Source organism: Pithys albifrons, chromosome 14, assembly GCF_047495875.1.
Source record: "Pithys albifrons albifrons isolate INPA30051 chromosome 14, PitAlb_v1, whole genome shotgun sequence".
NCBI classification, from domain to species: domain Eukaryota; kingdom Metazoa; phylum Chordata; class Aves; order Passeriformes; family Thamnophilidae; genus Pithys; species Pithys albifrons.
Genome location: NC_092471.1, coordinates 18802150 through 18827790, shown reverse-complemented (window position 1 = coordinate 18827790; position 25641 = coordinate 18802150). Strand labels below are relative to the sequence as shown.

The window sequence follows — 25641 nt, the reverse complement described above, 5'->3', positions numbered from 1 at the left end:
ATTCCTTCCCCATATCCCACCTAAACTGCCCCCTGTCACTTTTTTTGAGGCCGTTAACTCGGACACAAAGGGGAGGCATTTACAAAAAACAGCCAGAGGTACAAAGGGGCAAACCATTTCCCTTTGCAGAGCTTTGCCTCCAGCACAGAGGATGAGGTGCCCTGACAGGTCGCCCTGGCACCGCTTCATCCATTCTCCTCACTCCCAGACTCGCCATCCCACCCGGCTGCTGCTCTGGGGACCAACCACAGCAGTGGGATGGGCAGGGGGTACAAACTGCAGCCAGGCCTGGCCGAGCAGGAGTGGGCAGAAGGGGAGAAGGAGGGGGCAGGAGTGGGCAGGAGGAGAGAAGGAAGGAGAAGGAGGGGGCAGGAGGGGGGCAGGATGGGGCAGGAGGGAGCAGGGGGGGAGAAGGAGAGGGCAGGAGAGGAGCAGGAGTGGGCAGGAGGAGCCAGGAAGGGAGAAGGAGGGGGCAGGAGAGGAGCAGGAGGGAGCAGAGGGGGAGCAGGAGGGGAAAGGGAGGGGGCAGGGGGGAGCAAGAGGGGAGCAGGAGGGGGGCAGGATGGGGGAGAAGGGGAGAGGGAGGGGGCAGAGTGGAACAGGAAGGGAGCAGGATGGGGCAGGAGGGGAGAAGGAGGGGGCAGGGGGGAACAGGAAGGGAGCAGGAGGGGAGCAGAATGGGGCAGGAGGGGAGCAGGGTGGGAGCAGAGGGGCAGCAGGCAGCGGCAGCCCCGAGGTTAATTAGTGCACAGAGAACAAGTGCTGGCAGGACTGTCCACGTGGGGAATTATTAACAATGTTCCAGGGGATTGTTTCCTCTCCAGGGCCGCCGTGGGAAGGTTTGACTTGTCTCAGGGGCCTCTGTTAGTCTATTTTCTTTCTTGTACCAATCAAATGTGGTTTGTTTTAAACAGCCACTAACCCAGGCTGGCACAGTGACTTTAAAAGCTCCTGTGGCAACCAGGACATGCCAGGCACAAACAGCAGCTCAGAAACCACCTCTGCTGCAGAGGCTCTCCACAAACACACTGGAGCATCTGTGGAATTAGCAGGAAAATGGGAACACCAAGTGTGCTCAGAGAGAGATAAAATCCTTGTGATGGCTATTATTGTGCAGGTTCTGGAGTCACCTGCTGTGACAATCCCAGCCCCGAGTGCCAACATCAGTCCTGCCCTGCTGGCACTCAGAACTCTCCTCCTTCAGACCTTCTGACTTTGGTCCTTTGCCTTCAATGGAGTTATTTCTGGGTGATGCTCCTTGTGCAGTGACTCAAAGTCAAGCTCACACACACTGGAGTTAAAATTAGCTCCATTTATTTGTTGCCAATGTGTGGCCCAGCAGGGCAAAGACCAGGCAGTGTTTTGGATTTAAAACGTGGTTTTACAGAGCAGCTGCCCTTTGAAACCCCACCTTGTTCTACTGCATCTAATCCCATAAGTTCCTACTCCTGAGAGCATCTTTGATCCAGTTTTCCCCATACAAAGGTGAGCTGCAGTGAACCACACAGAAGTGAAGACCTGTCCTGTAACAAACCTGAAAAGCTCCGAGCACATGGTCCTATTTTTGCTGTTAAATGTCTGTTCCAGATCAGTCAGTATTTGTAACAGTCTCACAGAGACCAACACGGGGGGAAAGAGGGAGGAAACCAGGAATCCAGGGAAAGGCAAGGGCAGAGCTGCAGGGGAGGATGGAGGGATGGGGAGCAGGGGTGGGATGGTGGCAGGGGAGGCCCTGGGTGACCCCCTCCTTCACCAGCACATCAGCTGTAATGTGTGACACTGAATTATGAGCTGCTCCTGCCTTACACCTCTGCTGCACAGCTGTGTGGCTGCACACACAGCAGGGCCAGGACCCCTCAGTCAGCAGGGAGGGAAAGCCAAGGCCTGGAATTCTGTCCCAGCCTGAAGTTCAAGGAAGAGCCTCTGGGCCATGTGCCTTTGATCATACATGACCTTTATTGGAGACAGGTGGGGTCACTTATTATACAGAAGTAACATCACGCCATTCTCTTCCCATTTATTTCCTTTTAGTCTCCTTATAAATCTGTAGCAAAAGTGCACTTTTAACAGTTTTTAATCTATAGTATATATCTTTCAATATTATCTCTCAGTCAGGTATTTTATTTGTAAAAATGTATCACCAGATATACAAAATACATGTCTAGTGTACTACATTAATTTTTGTATTTACTGTTTAGATTATTTTTAACTCAGTGCTCTCACTTTTATTCCATTTTTTTGCAAGACTGAGTGATGACAGTCTCCTGGTGGCACCACCAGGAGAGGACTCACAGCTTGTGTGTGGAGAAGGGGAGAAGACTCTTAGCCAGGAACAATTGTCACACAATAGGAACAAGATGACAAGAACATTTGCTGCTGTTGAATGTGTCTCTTAAAATGACAGTACTCTGTATAATAAAAATAATTAAAAAACCCAATGTCCATAATTCATCTTCTGGAAGAGGAGATGTGCCAGGAGAGTGGGAGCTGCACCCAGCTGGAGCACAATGGTAATGATTAATTTGCAGGTGGAAGGCAGGAGTTAATTGCTAAACATTACATTTGTGGTCATGAGAAGAAGAAACAGACACATAGAGCCAGCACAAGGAACTGTGAAATGCTGCTTTCCTGAGGACAGTGTTTTGGTAAAATACTGAATATCCTGCACAAGCCACAGAATTGCATAAGTTAAACATCCTCAAGAACAACAGCCACTGGAGGACAGATGAGGGGCTGTGCTGAACAGCCACACACAGCACAGGGTCACCCAGCACGGTGGACACAGGGACACACTCGCTCCCACTGGGCTCCAGAGCCAGCTCTGACAAGCTTTGGCACAGCAACAGGGCTTCTCAGAAAGAAACTTGCACCAGATTTTCTGAGAGTTCTTACAAACTTCCTTAGTCTTTCCTTTCTAGTTGTCCTTGAGATTATAATATATACACATGTAATGGACAACTGCTTGGTTTCAGTCTCCAAAAGACCAACAATTCCCTGTTAAGCAAGGCCTTGAGAGGTAAAACAATCAGAAGCATTTTGAGGGGGTATTATGGTTCCCAGATACCAACAGATGACAAGGAACACTTACAAGGCAATGTCTGAGTGGGTTGGTTGGTTTTGTTTCTTACCTGTTCATTACCTTGAAGCCTAAGAACACCTGGATTAGTTCCATAAATTCTTCCCTCAGGTAACCCTTCCCAATTAGTGCTGTTTCTGTGGATTAGCATAGATTCAAAATGCACCAGTTTGCTTGGAATTGAATGAAATGTGGAACAGATCCTGTCTCAGAATGAGGGCACTTTTGGTTTATGCAACACCTCCAGGGAACGCTGGAACTTCAACTTCCTACAGCAACTGGTTGCAGAGATGTTTCTTGACAGGTCCCTGCTCTGCTCCCCTGGGATCTGCAGTGATGGGACCTGCAGGCAAGAGAGCTGCTTCCACAGCCAAACAGCACAGGCTGAACATGAACACAGTTCTCTGCCTTCTGCAGAGGGGACAGAAGAGTAAAAATCAGCATACAAAAGGAGCAGTGCTGTTAGTGTTATCTAAACCCACCACAATGCATCCTGGGGAGGTTTACAATGCTGCAGAGAGAGGGTTTTGTCTGGTTTTCTTTATGAAAATTACAGACATGACATTTCCAGTATGTCTTAGCTTTGCACTGCTTCTCAAGTCTGAGTCACCAAAAATATCCAGCAACCAGCTGCTGTTCTTACCCTAAAATACGCCTTCAGCTGACACTGAATGTTGGAATCGTTCTGCTACAATACAGAAAAGCCACAAAGGCAGAAACCAAGGGACAGCCTCGGGCCAACAGCAAATGGGAAACAGCCTACAATGCCACTGCTCCACCTCTTGCTCTGCTCATGGCCAAACAGGCAGCCAGGATTCAAGGAGAGGTAACAGAGAGTTTGGAAGATAGCACGTGAAAGAAGCCCCGGAAGGAAAGTGGAACGGAAGCTCTTCTGGTGACGGCAGCAGCACTAACCCCCAGAGGGCAGGGGAGACCTTCCTCCTCCTCCTCCTCCTGCTGCATCTGTCCTGGTCCTACAGCAACAACAGAGCTGCTCCTGCTCCCACAGGCACCTTCCACCCTTGATCCCTTTGTTTCTTGTACATGTTCCTTCTGCCTCAGTCCCTTGACTGGTAGAAGAGGATGTACCCAGACTCGGAGTTCTTGGAAATGTCTGATGTTAACCCATAGAATTCTTCAATGGCCTGTGCATCAATTTTCTGGAAATGAATGAGAGTTACAATTAGTTGCAGTCAAAACACCCCCCTAAGAAGGACTTTCCCACATAAAGTGGTATTTCCAGCTCTTGGAGGTGATGCTGGAAAGCTGAGCAGTCCTGACACAGTGACACCCCAACATCACTGAATCCAACCAAACACTCTTTCCACTTTGTAACTTATTCACTGTGGAAAAACCAGGAAATCAGGATGAAATAATAAACCTCACAGAGTGGGTGCACTCTTAAGCTGGGCTACAGCAGAAGGGATCCATGAAAATGTATCCTTAAAAGAGTACATGACATTTTCCTATTTGCTTTCTCATCCAGACTGGGATTACCTTTCCTGGGTATTTTGCAATGGAAATGAAAGAAAAGGCAGTTAATGATCAGCACAGAGGGGGTTTTGTGCAGTACATGTTGAGTAGATTTAACACCCAGCTAAAGTAACTCCAGATTCTGTCATTATTGTGACCCTCTTAAGAAGTCCTGCAAGTGCTGTTGGGAATCCCACCAGGAAATCTGTGGATCTCATCTCCTTAGGATCTCCTGGTCATGAGAGCTTTCCTTCCTTAGGATCTGCTGGCACAGACCCTACAGCAGGATTACAACAAGGTTTTGTTTCAAGAACTAATTATTTGCTGTATTAATGAAATTAAGTGGTCTGCTTATATTTAAAGCTGTGAACTCTGTGCAGAAAAGTTGCCTTTTCTTCCTACTCCAACCAGCAAGGCCTGTAGGGTGTTTTAAAGGCTTTTAAAGATGCAAGTTCTTTGCATCTTTGCAATGTCTTGGTCCTGTCCTGCTCCTGCCAACAACTGGCTTCAGATTCCTGAGTTGGATTCTGCAGTCAGGGGAGGGGAAAACACTGAAACAAAACCCTCCCAGGGTCCTGTGCTGCTCAGCACTGCACTGGGGCAGTGATCTGAAATACCTTTAGAAAATGGTCCTAAAATACCTTCAGGACTCTGGATCCACAGAGATGAGAGGCTGGAGGGAGTCTGAATTAGTTGTGGACCCAAAGGGAGACAGAGGCTAAAGTTTCCCTTTTTATTTATATATTTGTGTTTATATGAAGTTCAAGAAGCAAAAAAATGTTCAGAATACAGAAGGCTCTGGGCTGACACCTGCTCTGACTGTGAGAGGGACAAGCAGAGCCCAAGCTGTGCTTCCATCTCGAAGGAAAGGGCCCTGCTCTGACCACCCAGGAGCCTCCTCAGCTGCAGAACTGTTTGGCACGAGGTGAAATCCCTGAACACAGCCTGGCACCCCCAGCAGGCTCAGCAGCACTGGTTTCTCCAAGTGGCACTGCCAAACTCCCTGTGAGCTGAGCCCAGCCTTTCCCAGCCTTTCCCAATCACAAAGAACAGACAGGAGTTTTCAGAGGGTGCATCAACTGCAGAAATTCTCTCTTGAACAGTTTTAAACACCTTCTGTTACAAAAAAACCCCATGAGGAGTGGGGGAAAAAATAACCAGGTGTTTTGTCTTTTCCTCTTCTCCATTTAGGGAGTGCAGAGAGGCTGAAATATCCTGCTGAGGGCTGTGGCATTTTCACACCATTTATTAACATAACGTTACTACAGACTGTTAGACCCACATTTTAACACAAATGCAGGGAAAGAACATCCTCCAGTTCTTGCAATATATTTAGCAGACAACTCAAACGTTTTATTTTAAGTGCCAACCAACTTGCCGTGCAATCAAGCCCATTTCCACTACTCATTCCAAATGCAAGTCAAACATTTGATTAATTCATCCCACAGATATTTTTAGTTTTATCACAGCAAAACTGGCTCCTTCTTTCATATCACTATCCACAGAAAGCACAGTGGAACTGGAAGAGGATTATTTACACTGTTCTTCCCATCCCTGGGTGACCACAGAGTGTGGACAGCAAGGTTCACCCCCTGCACCTCTGGGGTAACAACCAGTGGATGGTTTCACAGCTCTGAGGATTCTGCAGCCTCACCTGGCATTGGAAATGGTGTTTCCTGTTAACTGAGCTCAAGTCTCCTTTGTTCATTTCCAGACATCAGTGCTGGTTTTCCAAACCAAACCCTGTCCTTGCAGACCATTCACAGCATTCAACTGACTCCTGCAAATCCCTGAACTGACTTTTAGGCAAAGCCACTCCCTCCCTTCCCTGCATGTGTAGAGCTCCCTGGGTGGATGCTTTTCCCTTCTCTGCTTCAGGTAAATATTGTCACTGATTTATCACTTAATTGCTCTAATAACAGTATGTCAAATTAGCCAGAGATGAGCTTAGCCAGAGAAACTCAGGGTTCTCAATTCATTTTGCTTGGCACAGGATCCCACTTGGACTAATTTGCCTCCTGGATCTGGTGCTTTTCCACATATGCTGCAGAATGTTGATCATCCATCTCCAATCTAATTGAAAGTTGGCCTCCCAATGAAATCCTAACAGACCAATAAATATGCCTTCCCCACCCCTGACATTCAGTGGGTGATCAGGATAAACTCCTTCCTATTGGCAGTTCAGAGCTATTCATTCCCATCCCTTGCCAAAAATGCAATACAGCTTTTTAACTGTATTTCAGGGGGAAAAGGTTCCTCCTGTGCTCTCTCTCAGCTGCAGAGTCTGCTCAGAGCTCTGCACTCAGCTGCCCAAGTCTGGGTTTTTAGGGAGCCACATCTGGAATGTGAAGCACCCAAAGAGCTTTATTTTTGCAGCTTTTTAGATAAACTCTATGAAGATGAGCTTGAAAAAAAGAAAGGCACCGTTAAAATTAGAAAAGCTCCTTGAATGTCCTGCCCAATAACAGACAGCACATATTTCAGAGCCATGTTTTGGCACATCTATGGAAGTGCCAACAGTGTTTGCTGATAAACAGAAATTTGGTTTTGACCTGAAAGCTGAGGTACAACACAGGAGGGACTGATAAAAAAACAAATACAGAGGAACAAGAGAGTTATTTTACACCCACTTTTAAAATGCACCCACTTTTATTTCCTGAAAGACAGTGCATTTAAAAACTATTTCCAAAATGAGGTGACAGAATTCTGTACTTGGCCCATGACAGAAACAGAGGAAAATAACCCCAAAAACAGAAAAATGGGAGAAAGGCAACTGCTGATAGTCACACAATCAGCTCATACCCCTGGGAAGTCACAGCTGATGCTCAGAGCTGAGCAATTATTTGAAACAACTTTAAAATTGACAAGTCATTACATTTTTACTTCAACCCAAGCAAGGCTTCTGCTGCACCTATTTAACACCTGCCAACAGGCCTTGACCACAAGATGTCAGAGGAAAACAGGACACTTTCATCTTTACAGAAAGCAACTCCCCTGTGGCATTTGTTCTGCTGATATTAATAATTATGTGGAACACGTGGACACAGAAACCCTGTGGGTATCAGCCCTTACAGGTATGTTAGCAGAGAAGGTAAGGAAAAGTCTGTCTCAGCTATTTAAACATCATCAGTAACAGCCCCAACATTTATGGCATCTCAGGGCCTTACTACAGCCTCCCAAATGTTGCTTTTTCAGTTTTTCTACACTTCAATTTGCTGGGGAAAACTGCCTGCAAAAACATAAGGGAGAAGCTCTGAAAGGCAGGAATGAAATGCAAGTTAGAAACAAAAAGGAGCCAAAAAGCTGGGCTGAAATAGGGGCACATGACACCCACCTCTACAATGTCATCATCAAACAGCAACCAGAAGCCATGGCTCTTCACAATGGTGATGTAATGTCCTCGGTTTGGGCCACTGCCAGAGAGAAGGGTTGGAGCTCATTACTCTGTGCCTCCCAAGGCAGGAGCACAGGACCCACCACTGCTGTCCCACAGGATCCACCCACTGCTGTCCCACAGGACCTACCACTGCTGTCCCACAGGATCCACCCACTGCTGTCCCACAGGATCCACCCACTGCTGTCCCACAGGATCCCCCCACTGCTGTTCCACAGGATGCCCCACTGCTGTCCCACAGGATCCACCCACTGCTGTCCCACAGGATCCACCCACTGCTGTCCCACAGGATCCCCCCCACTGCTGTCCCACAGGATCCCACCCACTCACTGCTGTCCCACAGGATCCCACCCACCCACTGCTGTCCCACAGGATCCACCACTGCTGTCCCACAGGATCCCACCCACTGCTGTCCCACAGGATCCACCCACTGCTGCCCCACAGGATCCACCCACTGCTGCCCCACAGGATCCACCCACTGCTGTCCCACAGGATCCACCCACTGCTGTCCCACAGGATCCCACCCACCCACTGCTGTCCCACAGGATCCACCCACCCACTGCTGTCCCACAGGATCCACCACTGCTGTCCCACAGGATCCCACCCACCCACTGCTGTCCCACAGGATCCACCCACCCACTGCTGTCCCACAGGATCCACCCACTGCTGTCCCACAGGATCCCACCCACCCACTGCTGTCCCATAGGACCCACCACTGCTGTCCCACAGGACCCACCACTGCTGTCCCACAGGATCCCACCCACCCACTGCTGTCCCACAAGATTCCCCACTGCTGTCCCACAGCATTTCCCACTGCTGTCCCACAGGACACACCACTGCTGTCCCACAGGATCCACCACTGCTGTCCCACAGGATCCACCACTGCTGTCCCACAGCATTTCCCACTGCTGTCCCACAGGATTCCCCACTGCTGTCCCACAGGATTCCCTACTGCTGTCCCACAGGATCCACCCACCCAATGCTGTCCCACAGGATCCCCCACTGCTGTCCCACAGGACCCACCACTGCTGTCCCACAGCATTTCCCACTGCTGTCCCACAGGATCCCACCCACCCACTGCTGTCCCACAGGAGCCACCACTGCTGTCCCACAGGATCCACCACTGCTGTCCCACAGAATCCCACACTGCTGTCCCACAGGATCCCACACTGCTGTCCCACAGGATCCACCCACTGCTGTCCCACAGGATCCACCCACTGCTGTCCCACAGGATCCACCACTGCTGTCCCACAGAATCCCACACTGCTGTCCCACAGGATCCACCCACTGCTGTCCCACAGGATCCACCCACTGCTGTCCCACAGGATCCACCCACTGCTGTCCCACAGGATCCACCACTGCTGTCCCACAGGATCGATCCACCCACCCACTGCTGTCCCACATGATCGATCCACCCACTGCTGTCCCACAGGATCCCACCCACTGCTGTCCCACAGGATCCCCCACTGCTGTCCCACAGGATCCACCCACTGCTGTCCCACAGGATCGATCCACCCACCCACTGCTGTCCCACATGATCGATCCACCCACTGCTGTCCCACAGGATCCCACCCACTGCTGTCCCACAGGATCCCCCACTGCTGTCCCAGAGGACCCACCACTGCTGTCCCACAGGATCCCACCCACCCACTGCTGTCCCACATGATCGATCCACCCACCCACTGCTGTCCCACAGGATCCACCACTGCTGTCCCACAGGATCCCACCCACTGCTGTCCCACAGGATCCCCCCACTGCTGTCCCACAGGACCCACCACTGCTGTCCCACAGGATCCCACCCACCCACTGCTGTCCCACATGATCGATCCACCCACCCACTGCTGTCCCACAGGATCCCCCCACTGCTGTCCCACAGGACCCACCACTGCTGTCCCACAAGATCCCACCCACCCACTGCTGTCCCACAGGATCCCACCCACCACTGCCCACAGGATCCCACCCACCCACTGCTGTCCCACAGGATCCCACCACTGCTGTTCCACAGGATGCCCCACTGCTGTCCCACAGCATTCCCCACTGCTGTCCCACAGGATCCCCCACTGCTGTCCCACAGGATCCCCCACTGCTGTCCCACAGGATCCCACCCACCCACTGCTGTCCCACTGGATCCCACCCACCCACTGCTGTCCCAAAGGATCCCACCCACCCACTGCTGTCCCACAGGATCCACCCTCTGCCATCCCAGCTGCACTTCCCAGCTCTTCCTGTTGTCTGCTGTTACCCACAACACTGTTTAGGTGCTTAATGTTTTTACCAAACTGCTTGAAATCAAATTTCTGACTTCTGCTACTTGCAGACAAAATATAATCAAAATACACAATTTCACATCTTTAAAAAACCCCCACAATTAAAATGTGCTATTTCAATCCCTGCTTTGCTGCATTCACCCCTGCTGGGCATTCTGATCACTGTTCAGGAACTTTAACTTTTGAATTAACTCAGGTCTGAAATATTTCATGTGCACAGGAGGTATTTCTTGAATTCTCAGGCTTTCTGTGACTGCTGTTCCCACTTTCCTGGTGGCAGCTTCCCAGTCCAATCCCACTGCCTGGATTCTCACCTTAAAGGTAGGGTCAGCAAAATGACTTTATTCCAAGAGTAAAGGCAGGCAGAGTGCCCTGAGACCAGAGCAACTGAGATAATAAACTATATGGATGGAAAACTACAATTTACTGACCTCAAATCCTGAGAAAACAGCCCAGGAACAAGTGGAAAACCAAAATATTCCCACTCTCCAGCTTTAGTTTTCCTTTAGGAACTACATGAGACTTTAAAACAACCAATATTAGCACCAGCTTTAGCTTTTCCAGTCTGTCCAGAATTATTGATAACCAAATTATCCAACACAACATGGAACTTCCTTATTTAGAGGAACCAAATGAAAACTGTCAGGGCAAAAGATTTAAAACAATTATTTAGAAAATCTCATTTATCTTAAGCCTTTGGTAAGTTCCCAGTAAGGACTGAAACCAGAGGAGTCACAGGACTCCTAAAAACCCAGTGCAGGATAACAGGTAAAAACAAAGGCATTTAATACCTCTGAGTTATTTAATCAGCATTATCAAAATATGTAAGTGGAGGTACAGGGGTGGCAAATCAGGAACTACAGAAGAAAATGCAGAGAATGAGATCTTAAAATGATAAAAATTAAATAAAACTGTTGTACCACAACAGAAATCCCCTAGAATTATCTAGTTTGTATTACATTTAGTCATTGTATTTAGCTGTACTAAATCTATGCAATGTTAGTATTGATTGTATTTGTTCCTCACAAAGATATCTCAAAACATCTGTGAGCTCTAATAACTTATTACTTTAAAACCCACCCTTCCAGAAGGCACTTCTAAACATTTCTTTTGCCTTCCATAAGCACCTTTTTCCCTAAAGTGCTTAAAATTTTTTCTTCTTTGCATCTAAAAACAGAAGCAAAGCCACTACAACAAAAGTTGATGAAGAAAACAAGGCTTTTAAAACCTCAGCAGTGCACAGTTTATTCCACATGATGGCACCAGCTTGTAAAGGAACTTCAGGGAGAAATGGGACTTGATTTTCTTTTAGTAAGTGCTTTTCCAGATTTGTTTTTATTCCATTCAGCTTTCCTGGAAAGCAGGGTCAGGTTTTTGGGTTGTTGTTGTGTTTTTCCAGACTGCTCTTACTTTGCTACAGCCTGTCTGAATTGCCACTGTATTTGACAGCTGACAAAAAGACAAACCTCAGACCCAGAAAGTAAAATTTACCCCAGCAAAAAGCAGTGAAAAAGACAGAAACCTTTTTAAAACACTTTCAGCCAGTGCTTTGCCCATTCCAGTGTGTTTGTGATCTCCCAATACCTGAGGTAATTGGTGAGTGCTGCCTTAAGGAGCAGAGAGCCACCTGTAGGATGTGGGATACCTTGGAACCAGTAGGATGTTTCCATGTATGGCTGGTGAACTGACTAACCAACAGTGTGCTGGCATGTTATACAGAAGAGTAGATAAAAGGTGAAGCTGTAACTAAAAATGAACTCTAAGTACTAAGCCTTCTGATGCTGCTGTGCCTGATCTCTTCTGTCAGGGTAAAGTAGATTTGTGGTGGTCAGAGGAGGCAGAGACAACTCAGGCTGCAGTGGGATCAGAAGGCTCACTGAAGACAAAGGACTTGATTTTTAGCTACAGCTTCACTTTTATCTACTCTTGTATATACCATGCCAGCACACTCTTGGTTAGTCAGTTCACCTAACATACATAAAGACATTTCACTAGTTACAAAGTATCACACATTCTACAAATAGCTCTCCAGTCACAGAATCATAGAATCGATTGGGTTGGAAAAGACCTCTGATATCATCAAGTCCAACCCTTGGTCCAACTCCAGTTCCTTTACCAGATCATGGCACTCAGTGCCACGGCCAAGCTCAGCTGAAAAACCTCCAAGAATGGGGAATCCACCCCCTCTCTGGGCAGCCCATTCCAATGCCTGAGCACTCTCTCTGCAAAGAATTTGTTTCTGCTCTCCAACTTCAATTTCCCCTGGCAGAGCTTGAGCCCATCGTGCCCCCTTGTCCTATTGCTGAGTGCCTGGGAGAAGAGACCAACCCCCACCTGGCCAGAACTTCCCTTCAGGCAGTTCCAGACAGTGCTGAGGTCACCTCTGAGCCTCCTCTTCTCCAGCCTGAACACCCCCAGCTCCCTCAGCCTCTCCCCACAGCACTTGTGCTCCAGTCCCTTCTCCAGCCTCGTTGCTCTTCTCTGGCTCCGCTCCAGCCCCTCAATCTCTTTCCTGAACTGAGGGGCCCAGATCTGAACACAACACTCAAGGTGTGGCCTCACCAACGCAGAGTCCAGGGGAAGGGTCACTGTCCTGGGCCTGCTGGCCATGCTAGTTTTGATACAGCCCAGGATCCCACTGGCCTTCTACTTAGTCCTTAAAGATGCATTTATCAATACTGCAAACCTTAAGAAATACACACACACACAGAGTCATCCCCTACACTCTTCTGACCAGCCCCTTCACCCCCATAAATGGTGACCCCAACAGCCAACCACCATTCCCAAGGGATGCTCTGGGCCCAGACTCCTTCCCACGGCAAGAGGGGCACCCCCAGTGCCAGGCACAGCCACACACCTGCCACAGTGCACCACCACAGCCACCAGGTCGTACATCCTGTCGGGGTTGGTGGCGTCGCCCGAGGTGTTGAAGAGCCGCAGCTCCAGCGGGAACACCACGCGGTAGGACAGCTTCGTGTAGCGGTGCAGCTGGTCCATGTACTTGAACCTCTTCAGGTGCAGGGCCAGGATCATGGGCAGCTTCTTCACCCTCATCCTGCACACAAAAGCGGGTTCAGCAAGGCACAGGGAGTTCAGGTCACCCCTGACAAAGCTGTGCTCAGCAACAGGGAGAAGCTTCTTAAAAACGTGGGTCAGATTTTTAAAGTGCTGCTTTTTCCCACTTATGTTCCACTGAGAACAGGCAATATTTATTCTGAATTATTAACTGCACAACTGACACCTGAATGCAGGACAACAGTCTATGCTGAAAACATCAATTTTTCATCACATCAGTGGGAAGAAAGAGGTGCAATAAATCTCTCACTGCTCTGGCTGTGACTGAGTCTGAGGTGAGAAAGAAGATTTTTCTCATTTTCTTATTGCTCCCAGACAAAGCAGATGGGATGGTTTGCAGGGCCTGTAAGCTGATTAATCCTAACTGGGCAAAATGTGCGTGTCTGGAAGCACCAGATATAAACTCTCCTGGGAGAAATACAAAATTAATCTCTTTATTTCTCTGATGAGGTCAACACAAAGTTGCTTGGTCTCTCCTCTCTTCCTTACTCCCTTCCCCACCAAAAAGACAGACATGAACAATCTTACCTTTTCTTTTTACTGCCTTCACAAGGTGTGTTTTCCCAACAACTGCCCTGTAGCCTGAACACTTGGCCCTTACCTCTTCTGTGCCTCCTGTTTGCTGCGACACTGCTCACAGTAGTACTTATATTCACTGCATAGAGTTTCAGTGTTACTAAATCCCCTGTGGACAGGAGAGAAGAGTGGGATAAGCAGGAATATTCCAGACCATCCAGGTAAAAGTTACAGCTGATAATGCTGAAAAAACCCAAACAACACATGGAAGATGAAGCTCCTTTTATTCACATGGCTCAGAAACCCATTTCAGGTGTATTTGTCCCACTCCTGGGATGTTCAGCTGGAAACACCTGGAAACATCAGCCCCTCAAGCACTAACTGCGTATTTTCTGGGCAGGAAAGGAAAGAAACAGCCATGAGGTGCCTGAGGTTTGCTGGCATCAGTAGCCACTCCATGTTTTCTTTGGTGGCAGAAATGAGATGTTCAGCTCTGCAGCCACTGCCCAGCCAAGGTCTGGGTTATCCTGCAGCCCCAGCAGCTCCACTTCCATTATCAGGCACTCAATTCCAGAGCTGGGAGCAGCTCCAGTGTCCAAGCAGCTGCTAAGCCTGGGATGTACCACACAAACACGTGGAGCAACCCAGGGAAAACAAACCTCACCCCAGCACGAGGAGCAGGCAGCTGAAATGCTGTAACAATGTTAAAATAATCAGGGATTTATCATGAAGCCAAATAGAGCCTGTTTAGTTTTGATAAACCCTCACTGTACGATGGAGCAAATTCAAATGCCCATTAAAGAAAGTGAAAATCAATCTTACATGCCATTAGTGCTCATTAACTACCAAAACCACTGAAACCCCACAATATTTTACCACACAGAGCTACTAAACCAGGCTCTTTCCTCCTGACCAAGGGCAGGTGTTTCTTCCCTTCCCCAATAATCCTGTTTACCTTAGACAATGTGTAATGGATGTATTTTGTTCCACATCAACCGAGAGATCCAGAAAGTCCTCATCTTTGCTACTAACCTTAAAAAAAATAATAAGAGGGATTTGGTAGCTGTTTAGAACTGGCAGATTTCTTTGAACCATCTCTGGAATGGTGCAATGCCCTCAGTGGTAAAAAATAAATATACACACACATACAGGTCCTTTCTTGAGGCAAACTAAAATGCAGAAATAATCTGATGTGTTGTGAAAATCCAAAGAGGAGTATTAAATAAAACCCCAAACCAACAACAATCCAAACCCCAACACCCATGAAATAAGGCACAAAAACCCAAACCCAAAAGCCTTTCTCAGTAAACCTCTCTCCTCCTCAAGACCTGAAGACACATCGGATTATTTCAGTGGCAAACCCAAGTTTTTAACCCCTCAGAGCAGCTTTCCCCACATTCCATTCTGCTCTGCAGACTGGTACAGCTTTTTGCTGCATTTCAGGGTGTTAACAGCCACAGCTCAGAGGAAAGGCAGGAACAGGCAGATGGCTCTTCAATTAAATGGGTTAGGAGGGAGGAAAACCATCTTTCCATTTGTGGAACACTCACATTTCATTTCAAAATCCCTGAGACAGAACCCTCTTAATGTCATTTTTAGAGCTTCTCTTCACCACAGAGCCGTAACTTTAGATCTAAAATGCCAAGAATGGTCCTTTCTGTTGTAATCACTTCTCTGTTTGTTTTTTTTTTATTTTGTATCTCCATCTGGGTTTTCATTTTTTTAGAACTATTAAGTCAGAGCATATGACTAACTACAAATTTCTAGTCTGAAGGTGGTGTGGTTCTAATTCTGGATTTCATGGCACTTTTTTTGCTCTCAGAGAAGAGTGGCCACAGAGCAGCACCAAGCAGAGAATTGCAACAGCAACTCAGTTCATCCCTGAGTTAAATAAAGAGGGAGCAGCTCTCATGGAGGAACACGACATGAACTGTCAGTCACTGACACAGGCAGTAATAAGGAGACAAAAAGGCAGCTTGGATCAGCCAGGTGGGGCCTGCCAGGCTGGGAACAGGGAGGAGAACAAGGCAAACACCACGCTCTGCTAAGCAACACCCCTTCACAGAGGTGAGACACTCCCAGAACAGGCTCTGCTCTGTATTTAATAGGGAGAGTGCAATTTCATCCACCCTAATGAATGAAAAAGGGGGCTCAGCATTGGGGCAGAGGCTGCAGCCCCTGGGGAGCTCTAAGGGGTCTGGGTGTGGTTTGCACGTACAGCCTCACAGTTAAGACATCTGGTTTCATTGGTTAGTGTTCCTTGGAAGATGTCATGGACCCACGTCAGATCAGGCTTGTCTCCCTCGTCACTCTCCACGCTGCCGTTCTGCAGCTTCCCATTCTGCTTCTCCTGCTTCTTCTCCTCTTGCAGCAAGTCAGCAATAGTGTTAAGCAGGTAGTTCAGGAATTCATGTGCATCCTGCTGCATGTAATTATCAAATAATTCTGGAAAGGAAGAGACCAAGAATGAAAACATGCAGTTCCTTCACAACCCCAAGTTAAAATGCTTGTAGCACTCAGTGCATGCCCTGCCCCTCCTCTGCCCTGTTACACAACTGGGGGTGACACTGGGGGGGTTTGAAGAACTGCCCTTTGTTGTTCTCACAAAGGGTGTTTGGTTTATCCTCAGGCTGCAACAAACACACAGCTGAAAAATAACATTAAGGAAACTTAGTTTGGGCATTTCTCAGAACTGAAGAAAACCATAATTAGTTTGGAGTTTGGGGGGGGGGGGTTGTAGGTTTTTTCCTTTTCTTTGGAGAGGGAGAGAAATGAAGAAATTCAGATGTGTTGCCCTGGGCCATCAGCTCATTAAGTCCAGCATCAAGGGGCAAAAATCCCCTACTCTAAGTTTGTTATCTTTTCAAGTTCAAGCAGAGATGATAACTCAACATCCAGAACTTTTCCTCACCAATAGCCCTGGGAAATAACCGCGAGTTCTCATCCCAAGGAATCCATCCCACCACAAATGTGAGGGCAGGACAGGAGGGGCTGAGTCTCATCCCAAGGAATCCATCCCACCACAAATGTGAGGGCAGGACAGGAGGGGCTGAGTCTCATCCCAAGGAATCCATCCCACCACAAATGTGAGGGCAGGAAAGGAGGGGCTGAGTCTCATCCCAAGGAATCCATCCCACCACAAATGTGAGGGCAGGACAGGAGGGGCTGAGTCTCATCGCAAGGAATCCACCCCACCACAAATGTGAGGGCAGGATAGGAGGGGCTGAGCCTCATCCCAAGGAATCCATCCCACCACAAATGTGAGGGCAGGAGAGGAGGGGCTGAGTCTCATCGCAAGGAATCCACCCCACCACAAATGTGAGGGCAGGAGAGGAGGGGCTGAGTCTCATCGCAAGGAATCCACCCCACCACAAATGTGAGGGCAGGCTGGGAGGGGCTGAGTCTCCTCAGGGTTCAGCTCTGGCCAAGTCCTGCTGCCTGTTTGGCCCGGGCCAGCCTGGAGCAGTGCCCTGGGGTGTGCTGACTGCAGCACAGCCCCACAGGGCTGCCAGTGTGGGGAACTGGAATGCTGGGGCTTTGCAAAGGCTCTGCACAGGCTCTGAGCTAGCCCAGCAACAAAGACATCAGGATAACCCTCAGAGGACCAGCCCAGTGCTGGTACAGCCCCAGAGGTTTGGAATTCCCACCACAAAACCCTTCAGGAAACCTGTTAAAACCTGACAATTCAGACTCACAAAGGAAGTTGCATTTACATTTTCCAAGCCTTAAAATCCCTCATATCCCCATTTACCATTTTCCTTCCTCAGTCTGGATATAAATTTCTTGGGTGGGATGACTCCCACCTTCTTCTTTTGCGTGGCAATACTGTTGAAGAGATCAGAGAGGCAGGTCAGGAGGCTCTCCTTCTTTCGGGGCTGCACCTTGTATGCCAACACTTTTTCCCGAAATGGACGACAAAAATAAAGTGCCTGTAAGACTGAGTTGCAGTAGCAGGTATTGCCGAACTGGTCAAAACAGAAGAGAGGAGAATAAACGGCCTTGTAGCAGGGCTGCCAACAGCAGGGACAGAGGCTGCTCGCTCAGAGGGACACACTGGGGCACTGGGAATGCTGCGTGTCAGGGTTAATTGCTGGGGAAATGCAGAGGTCATTTGCTGGGGAAATACAGTTCACTTACTGGGAAAATGCAGAGTTCATTTACTGAGGAAACAGAGTTCACTCAGTGGGGAAATACAGAGTTCACTTAGTGGGGAAACAGTTCACTTAGTGGGGAAACAGAGTTCACTTAGTGGGGAAATACAGAGTTCATTTACTGGGGAAATACAGAGTTCATTTACTGGGGAAATACAGTTCATTTAGTGGGGAAATACAGAGTTCATTTCCTGAGGAAACAGAGTTAACTTACTGGGGATATAGAGATCACTTAATGGGGAAATACAGAGTTCACTTAGTGGGGAAACAGAGTTCACTTACTGGGGAAATACAGTTCATTTAGTGGGGAAATAAAGAGTTCATTTCCTGAAGAAACAAAGTTCATTTACTGGGCAAATACAGAGTTCATTTACTGGGGAAATAGAGTTCACTTAGTGGGGAAATACAGTTCATTTAGTGGGGAAATAAAGAGTTCATTTCCTGAAGAAACAGAGTTCATTTACTGGGCAAATACAGAGTTCATTTACTGGGGAAATACAGAGTTCACCTAGTGGGGAAATAGAGTTCATTTACTGGGGAAATGGAGTTCATTTACTGGGGAAATGGAGTTCACCTAGTGGGGAAATAGAGTTCATTTACTGGGGAAATACAGTTCACTTCCTGGGGAAATAAAGAGTTCATTTCCTGAGGAAATAAGAGTTCATTTACTGGGCAAATACAGAGTTCATTTCCTGAGGAAATAGAGTTCACTTACTGGGGAAATACAGTTCATTTACTGGGGAAATACAAGCAGGGATGGTGTGAAAGACTGAGGCTGCTGGGAACAGCAAGGGAAGGCAGAGACAAGGATACAGGGATACTGGGAATGCACATCAAAAGTAATTAAGGGATTGTCACAAAAGCAAAAGTTCTGGAGACACAGCAGTGCTCATCCTGAGAAGGGAGGGGTGCCAAGGCCATGAAATAAAATAAATAATATATTATGAATTACTAATATAATCAGTAACTATGGCCTGTTTCTAATGGACTGCCTGGAACAGGGAATGCAGCGAGCAGTCCCCCAGCCCTGCCTGAGGGCAGTGCCACTCAGTGATAAGCACCCCCAGGGGCACCCCCAGGGGCAGCTGGGAGGGAGGGACACTGAGATAGCCCCACATCACCCAACCCACAGCTCTGCAGCTGCTCCTCTGAAATTCAAGGCCCAGCTGCCTGGGATGAGGCTGGGGCTCCAAGGCAGTGACACAAACCCTGGGTCTGCCAGTCCACACACATTCTGGGCATGAGATTCTGCATCTCCAGAGCACCCAGAGCAAAATATTTTAAATGAATCCAAAAATGACAGCAAAATACTTGAACTAACCCAACAAAGCACACAGATGTGCCTCCAGAGCACAGACTGTTTGGGTGAGTGGCACTCAGAGGCCCAGCCAGTGCTCACCAACATCTGGTGTGGCCACTTCAGCAGAGTGAGTTCAACAATCACTGCGCTGACTGAAACAGTTCAACTCACACAGCTGAGGGTTACAGGTTACAGATACATCAACAGGAATTTATACTGTTTCAAACAGCACAGAACAACAGTTACAACTTATTGGAAAATAAGGAAAATAAACATGCAAGCTGAGCAAACAGAGGAATTGGGATAGAGCCTCACTCACATGCTTGTTAGGGACCTAGAAAACAAATACCACACTAATTAAACTTACCAAATAAATTGGCATACAACACAAAATAGGCAAGATTATCAAAATAGACAAAACTACTAAAAGTCTCATTAAATATTACTGTTTTCATGTGAGGTATCTACAGGACCTTTCTGTAACCACCTCAGGAAATTAAGAGAGAACTAGAAATGAGCATCTTAAAAAATGGAAGGTCAAGGTGCATCAACTCAAAAAAGTTTGCAACACAAGGAGTTAAAGAGATTTCAGGACTCTGTTCATGGAAAAATCATGTCAAAAAGCAGGAAGGCAACTGGTCATCCATGTCTTGCTTTGATGCTGCCCACACAGGAGATAAATTGTTAGAACCAAACTAAATGGAAGAGTTAAAGGACTTAAAGAACTAAAATTCCATCCAAATAGCTTTAAAAATTCCCGATGGTGAGATGTTTTACAGTAGCCCAAGTGATGTGGTGAAAAATTCACCTCACAGCATGATTTAGGGTTTAAAATATCCTTCTAAGTAGTATTTCCACTCTTTGCTATCACCTTTACAGAGGGCAACGTGGAAGAACTTTTATTCCTTGAGCATTTCAGGTATTTCACAACATGCCAAGTACTTTACAAGACCAAGTGATGCATTTCATTCCAGCAAATCTGTCTTTTTCCATGTTAGAACAAAACCCTTGCAACTGTGAGCAACTCAGGGCCTTGGGAAACCTCTGAATGTCTCAGTTATTGATCTGCCCCTCTCTGTATCAGAGTTCTCCACAAAGGGCCACTGTTATGTGGCAGCATCACACTGAAACTACAACCAGTTGGTGTTTAGAACTACACAGCAACCAGATCTTTCCAACCATGACCTGAACTTTGCTAGAAAATCTGCCTGAAAAAGAAGAGGGCTCCAACCATTTGTCTTTAACAGAGCCCCCAACCCAGATTTTCAAGGCAGTTGCTCCAAACCTGGACCTGCATGCACAGATCACTTACACCAACTGTGCATAAAGGCTAATGTTAAATAAAACACATGAGGAAAAAAGAAAGGAGCAAACACAAAGATTTTAAAAGCTTTTTGGTCCCTCTGGTACAAATAAATACTTTAAATAGATGCCAAATCATGGGGGGTTGCTTAAAACTGCCTGTTTTTAGAGTCAGCATTACCTAACTTCCTAAGAACTTGTCCAGTGTAAAGTTAGAAAGCTTATTTTAACATAGAAGGTTCTTAAAATGAGAACTGAGATGAAATTCTGGAATGCAAACATTGTTCCCTCCCTCCTGCACTACATTACACACTATTTCAGCAGGCTGGCCCCCTCTGCCACCTCCTCTGCAGAGGCTTTAGCACAGTTTCACTGCAGCCAGGCTGGCTCAGCTCACTGACCCAAAAAGAAAAGAACGATTAAACCCAAATTTTGCAGCCTCCATTGGCCACGAGTCCCACACCTGACTCTATCTGCAGTGCAACCACATGTCCAAGAGCATTGATGTTGAAGCCATGAAAGCCTTTAAAATGCTCCAAATCGTGAAAGGACTGGAAATAACTCAGGCAAAAGCTCTGCAGAACAATGGCATGAAAATCGTCACCCGAAAGAAACCGGCTGCAAGAAACGAAGCACAACAGTGTTAGTCACATTCTGTCCTTCAAAACACAGAATGGACGTGGTTATAACAACTCTGGTTATTTTTAGGCCGCTATTTTTCCTCCTCACACTATTCAACACTCTGCTATTTATGTTACAATGGAGATGCCTCCCATTTTTCTCATCCTGTGCAAACCTCAGCAGCTTTGGAATGGCCATTAACGCCGTCCGTAAGGAGCTGAGCTCTGCTGGGTGTCTGCAAACACAGCCTGGCACAAACCCACCCACACGGCAATTAATGGGTTTCTAATGAGCAGCAATTAATATCACTTCGGAGCTACGGCCTTATTTGGTGTGTGAAGAGACTGAGCATCTTTCAGCTCTCAGCACAACACACCCCGAGGAGCAGCAAACACAAATATCCTGTTTCTGTTGTGCCAAACCTGCACTTCCCCATCCTAAACAGGAGCCACAGAACCACTCTCTGCATGAACTGACTCCCTTCCTTCCCTGGGGAAAGATGTCACAGGCCCAAAAGATCAACATCCATGCTCTCCACAGCTAATCAGGCAGACAAGCCCTGCTGCCCAACAGATCCCACTTGCCAGGATCTGATCAGACCCACACACTGACTGAGACAAAGTACAGCCTCTTGGGGGATTCACAGTGACCCAAGGCTGGGGGAAAATCAAAAAGGAATTCCTGGCCAAGTCCCTGCCATTCCTGCCCTGGAAATGCTCCTGCTGCTCCCACCATGGATGTGCTTTTAGCAAAGTGACACATTCCCATATTCAGCTGTCCCCACACCTGCAGCTTCAGGGTAAAACCCAACCCCTCTTCCCCAGAAGAGCAGGTGAACAACGTGCACTCTTCATTAACTCACACTCTGCATTAGAACAGTGTCATTGCAAATGTACCAGAGTGGGAAGGTTTCTCTCAAAGGCTTTTTAATAAACACTCTGTATTTCAGGTGAAATTTCTATCTTGTTCATAACCAGGCGGAGCCCCACATTGCAGGATGAGGTGTCTGTGCAGAATCCCACCCCAAGTGAGAACTGCCCATCAATAAAGACCTCACAGACAATCCTGTTAAATTCAAATTAAGGCATGAATTAAAAAACAGTTTTGCAACCACAGAAAAGTTCACTTACATTGACCAAGCCAAAATAATGCTCATTCACAGGGAACTGCTCAGGACCAATCTCTTTCTCCAAAGCAGAGGCATTGGCGCCCTACAAAAAAACATGTTTATGTTAGAGAGAATAAAAACGTCCTAAACAATCCCAAGAGATTTCAGAGCACTGCTGTAAAAACAAGGTGAGAATTAGCACCTCAGGTTTGCTGTGTTCTTCGAAAGAAAATCACTGTGATGCTTTATTTGTTATAAAGGTACCGAGGTTTCATTCTGAAACTCAGCTCCAGGAGCCAGAATTAGTTACCTGATGCAACAAAGGGTTTTCTGCTCCTGAATTTATTTGAAAATTAACACAAGAAATTGTTTTTACTTATTAAAACATCAGGTGAGTCACAGTGACCCAGAAACACCAATTTAGCCAAGAAACTTGTAAGACACAGAGAACTTGTAAAACTAAAGAACAGAAACCATGGGATAAAAACACCTGTTGATGTGAATGGCACAAAGGGCTGATGTGGCTCTTTATTATTTGCACCTCATATAAAGAATTCTTGACAAAAATCTTGCCTTCATTGACACCACATCAGAAATACTGCCATTATCTACCTTATTTGTGGACAAGAGAAGCACAATTAGAGCCCCAAAAGAACAGAAACACGAATTTTATCAGACACAAACACAGATCACCTAAAAGTGCTTTGGCCTCACTTGATTTAAGGCTGATACACTTAATTTTGTGATGCATTTTGAGACAACCTTGAGTTTGGAGCAACACAATGAGGACAGAACTTATTTTAGATACAACTGAAAGATATCACTGCACATCCATATGGGTTCACTTGGCATGTAAAGCAACAACTACACCATACCAACATGTTTTTTTAGTTTTTTACAGAGTGGTTTATGCATCTCTTTCCATTTTCAATCCACCAACACCTGATGTCAGGCTCCCACTTGGGATCTGGCCCTTCCCTCATTCCCTCCATCTTTGCTCTTTAATGTTTCCTCTTGACCCTCCATCAGCCCTGTGCTGTTATTTATGCAGAATCCAAACACTGTGGACTCTTAATTCTGTTTGAAATATCCAAGTCACACCAAGTATAACCTTCTGCAACCAGAAATCCTTCCTGAAACACCTCAGAAAAGCACGAAACCAAAAATTACAGTCCAGCAAAACCCAATCCATCTATTTCCCTGAAGCAACTAAAGCTTTTTAATTGCTGAGCAAATATTTCAATCATGTCCCTATTAACATAAACCACAGGCAAGTGGAGACTGGATGGACAGTTCCATCTAGATTGTCTTTAACAGAGAAATGACTAAAAAACTAAGAGACAGGAAACAAACCAAGAACACCCTGGTTCACCAGGAGGGTGCAAACTGTAGCTGATGTCCCCCCACCAGGTTTGCAGTGAGTCACATAAACCAAACCAGACAGAAACACAGGCCCAAAACTGGGACTATAAACCCCACAAAGGCCTCACTGGGTGCTGACAGATTTACAACCAAAGCTCTGCACAAGCAGCAATTACACCCAATTTTTTGAGGCATCAGTGCCAGCTGGAGCAGCTCCTCTCATTTGTTTCCCTGAATCCACTCCCTGCTCCCAAGGAGTGATTTTTTCCCCCCACTGTGTCCTCCCAAAAAACCCCAAACCAAACCTGGATCCTGCACTTTGGCCACAGCAATCCCCTGCAGCAGCACAGGGTGGGCACAGAGTGGCTGGAGAGCAGCCAGGCAGAGGGACCTGGGGGTTGGATTGACAGGAGGCTGAAGATGAGCCAGCAGAGTGTGCCCAGGTGGGCAAGAAGGCCAATGGCATCCTGGCCTGGCTCAGCAATGGGGTGGCAGCAGGCCCAGGGCAGTGACCCTTCCCCTGGACTCAGCACTGGGGAGGCCACACCTGGAGTGTTGTGTTCAGTTCTGGGCCCCTCAGGTCAGGAAAGAGATTGAGGGGCTGGAGCAGGGCCAGAGAAGAGCAACGAGGCTGGAGAAGGGACTGGATGTGGCACTGAGTGTCCTCTGAAACACCTCCAGGGACAGAGAATCCAACATGTCTTGATCCAACCCCACTCTGTGCCCTGGGCTGGTGATCACAGTGGGGTTGGATCAAGGGTTGGATTTGATGATCTCAGAGGTCTCTTCCAACCCAACTGAGAAGAGCAATGAGGCTGGAGAAGGGACTGGAGCACAAGTGCTGTGGGGAGAGGCTGAGGGAGCTGGGGGTGTTCAGCCTGGAGAAGAGGAGGCTCAGAGGTGACCTCAGCACTGTCTGGAACTGCCTGAAGGGAAGTTCTGGCCAGGTGGGGGTTGGTCTCTTCTCCCAGGCACTCAGCAACAGGACAAGGGGGCACGATGGGCTCAAGCTCTGCCAGGGGAAATTGAAGTTGGAGAGCAGGAAGAAATTCTTTGCAGAGAGAGTGCTCAGGCATTGGAATGGGCTGCCCAGAGAGGGGGTGGATTCCCCATCCCTGGAGGTTTTTCAGCTGAGCTTGGCCGTGGCACTGAGTGCCATGATCTGGTAAAGGGACTGGAGCTGGACCAAGGGTTGGACTTGATGATCTCGGAGGTCTTTTCCAACCCAATCCATTCTGTGATTCTGTGGTTACAGAGATAACCATCAGCAAGGGAGAGCTGCTGATATGGGGCTCTCCAGGGGCTACTCCAGCTCTTCCTTTACACTGGTTTGATCCACACTGACCTTGGGTAATGGTGTAACAGGAAATTATAACCAAAATTCCATTAAATTCACCAGAGGTGATGCTGGTTTTGAAGAACTCTCAGTCTGGAAAAGGGCACTGAGGTCACATTCTGTGTGTTTGGAGATAGGGAAGGGACATGTGCAAATCCTGCAGGGTTGGGGAGTTCAGTTTAAGTTTCTCTGAACAGTTTTTCTGCCTCCTTTGTGATCTCCAAATTTATATCAAAGAACACTGGAAAACAGCCAGTTAAAGGAGGTACCACACCCCACAGAACCAGTGAAACCAGACAGCCCAAACACTCCACTCTGGAGAGCAACACATGGAATAAATACTGAGCAAAGAAATAAGGGCATCAGACAAATCTCTGCAGTAAGTAATTTAATAACCCAGCATAAAGCAGTGTTGCAATTCAACTGAGCCACCACCTTGTACCCCACATGCACCAACCCAACCAACCCATCAGGGCTTTCCCCAAGTGTTTCCTTGTATCCACTGCCCAGAGTTCATCAACTCGGGTGAGTCAACTGCAGGGCAGATACAAAAAATAAGGTTCCTTAATCAATTCAATGCTAATTAATGTGTTAATTACACCTGAAGCTGTAAATGCCCCACCCCTGAAAGAGTCCAAGGCCAGGCTGGGGCAGTCTGGT

The 25641-nt window shown here is 47.4% G+C and overlaps 1 protein-coding gene across 2 annotated transcripts in view; it reads right to left on the bottom strand.

Annotated features, from left to right (window-relative positions):
- Positions 1-1937: 1937 nt before the first annotated feature.
- Positions 1938-25641, bottom strand: part of LOC139678345 (ubiquitin carboxyl-terminal hydrolase 12-like) — a 38549-nt gene continuing 14845 nt past the window's right edge. Inside the window, exons 2-9 of one of the 2 annotated variants that reach the window (XM_071569097.1) lie at positions 22306-22386; positions 17553-17766; positions 16020-16246; positions 14757-14833; positions 13887-13970; positions 13068-13265; positions 7884-7962; positions 1938-4236 (exon numbers count right to left, since the gene is read on the bottom strand). In XM_071569097.1, coding sequence (XP_071425198.1) covers positions 4135-4236; positions 7884-7962; positions 13068-13265; positions 13887-13970; positions 14757-14833; positions 16020-16246; positions 17553-17766; positions 22306-22386 — 1062 coding nt within the window. In that variant the 3' untranslated portion in view covers positions 1938-4134. The remainder of the gene's footprint in view (positions 4237-7883; positions 7963-13067; positions 13266-13886; positions 13971-14756; positions 14834-16019; positions 16247-17552; positions 17767-22305; positions 22387-25641) is intronic. The other variant, XM_071569098.1, reaches the window with a different exon arrangement.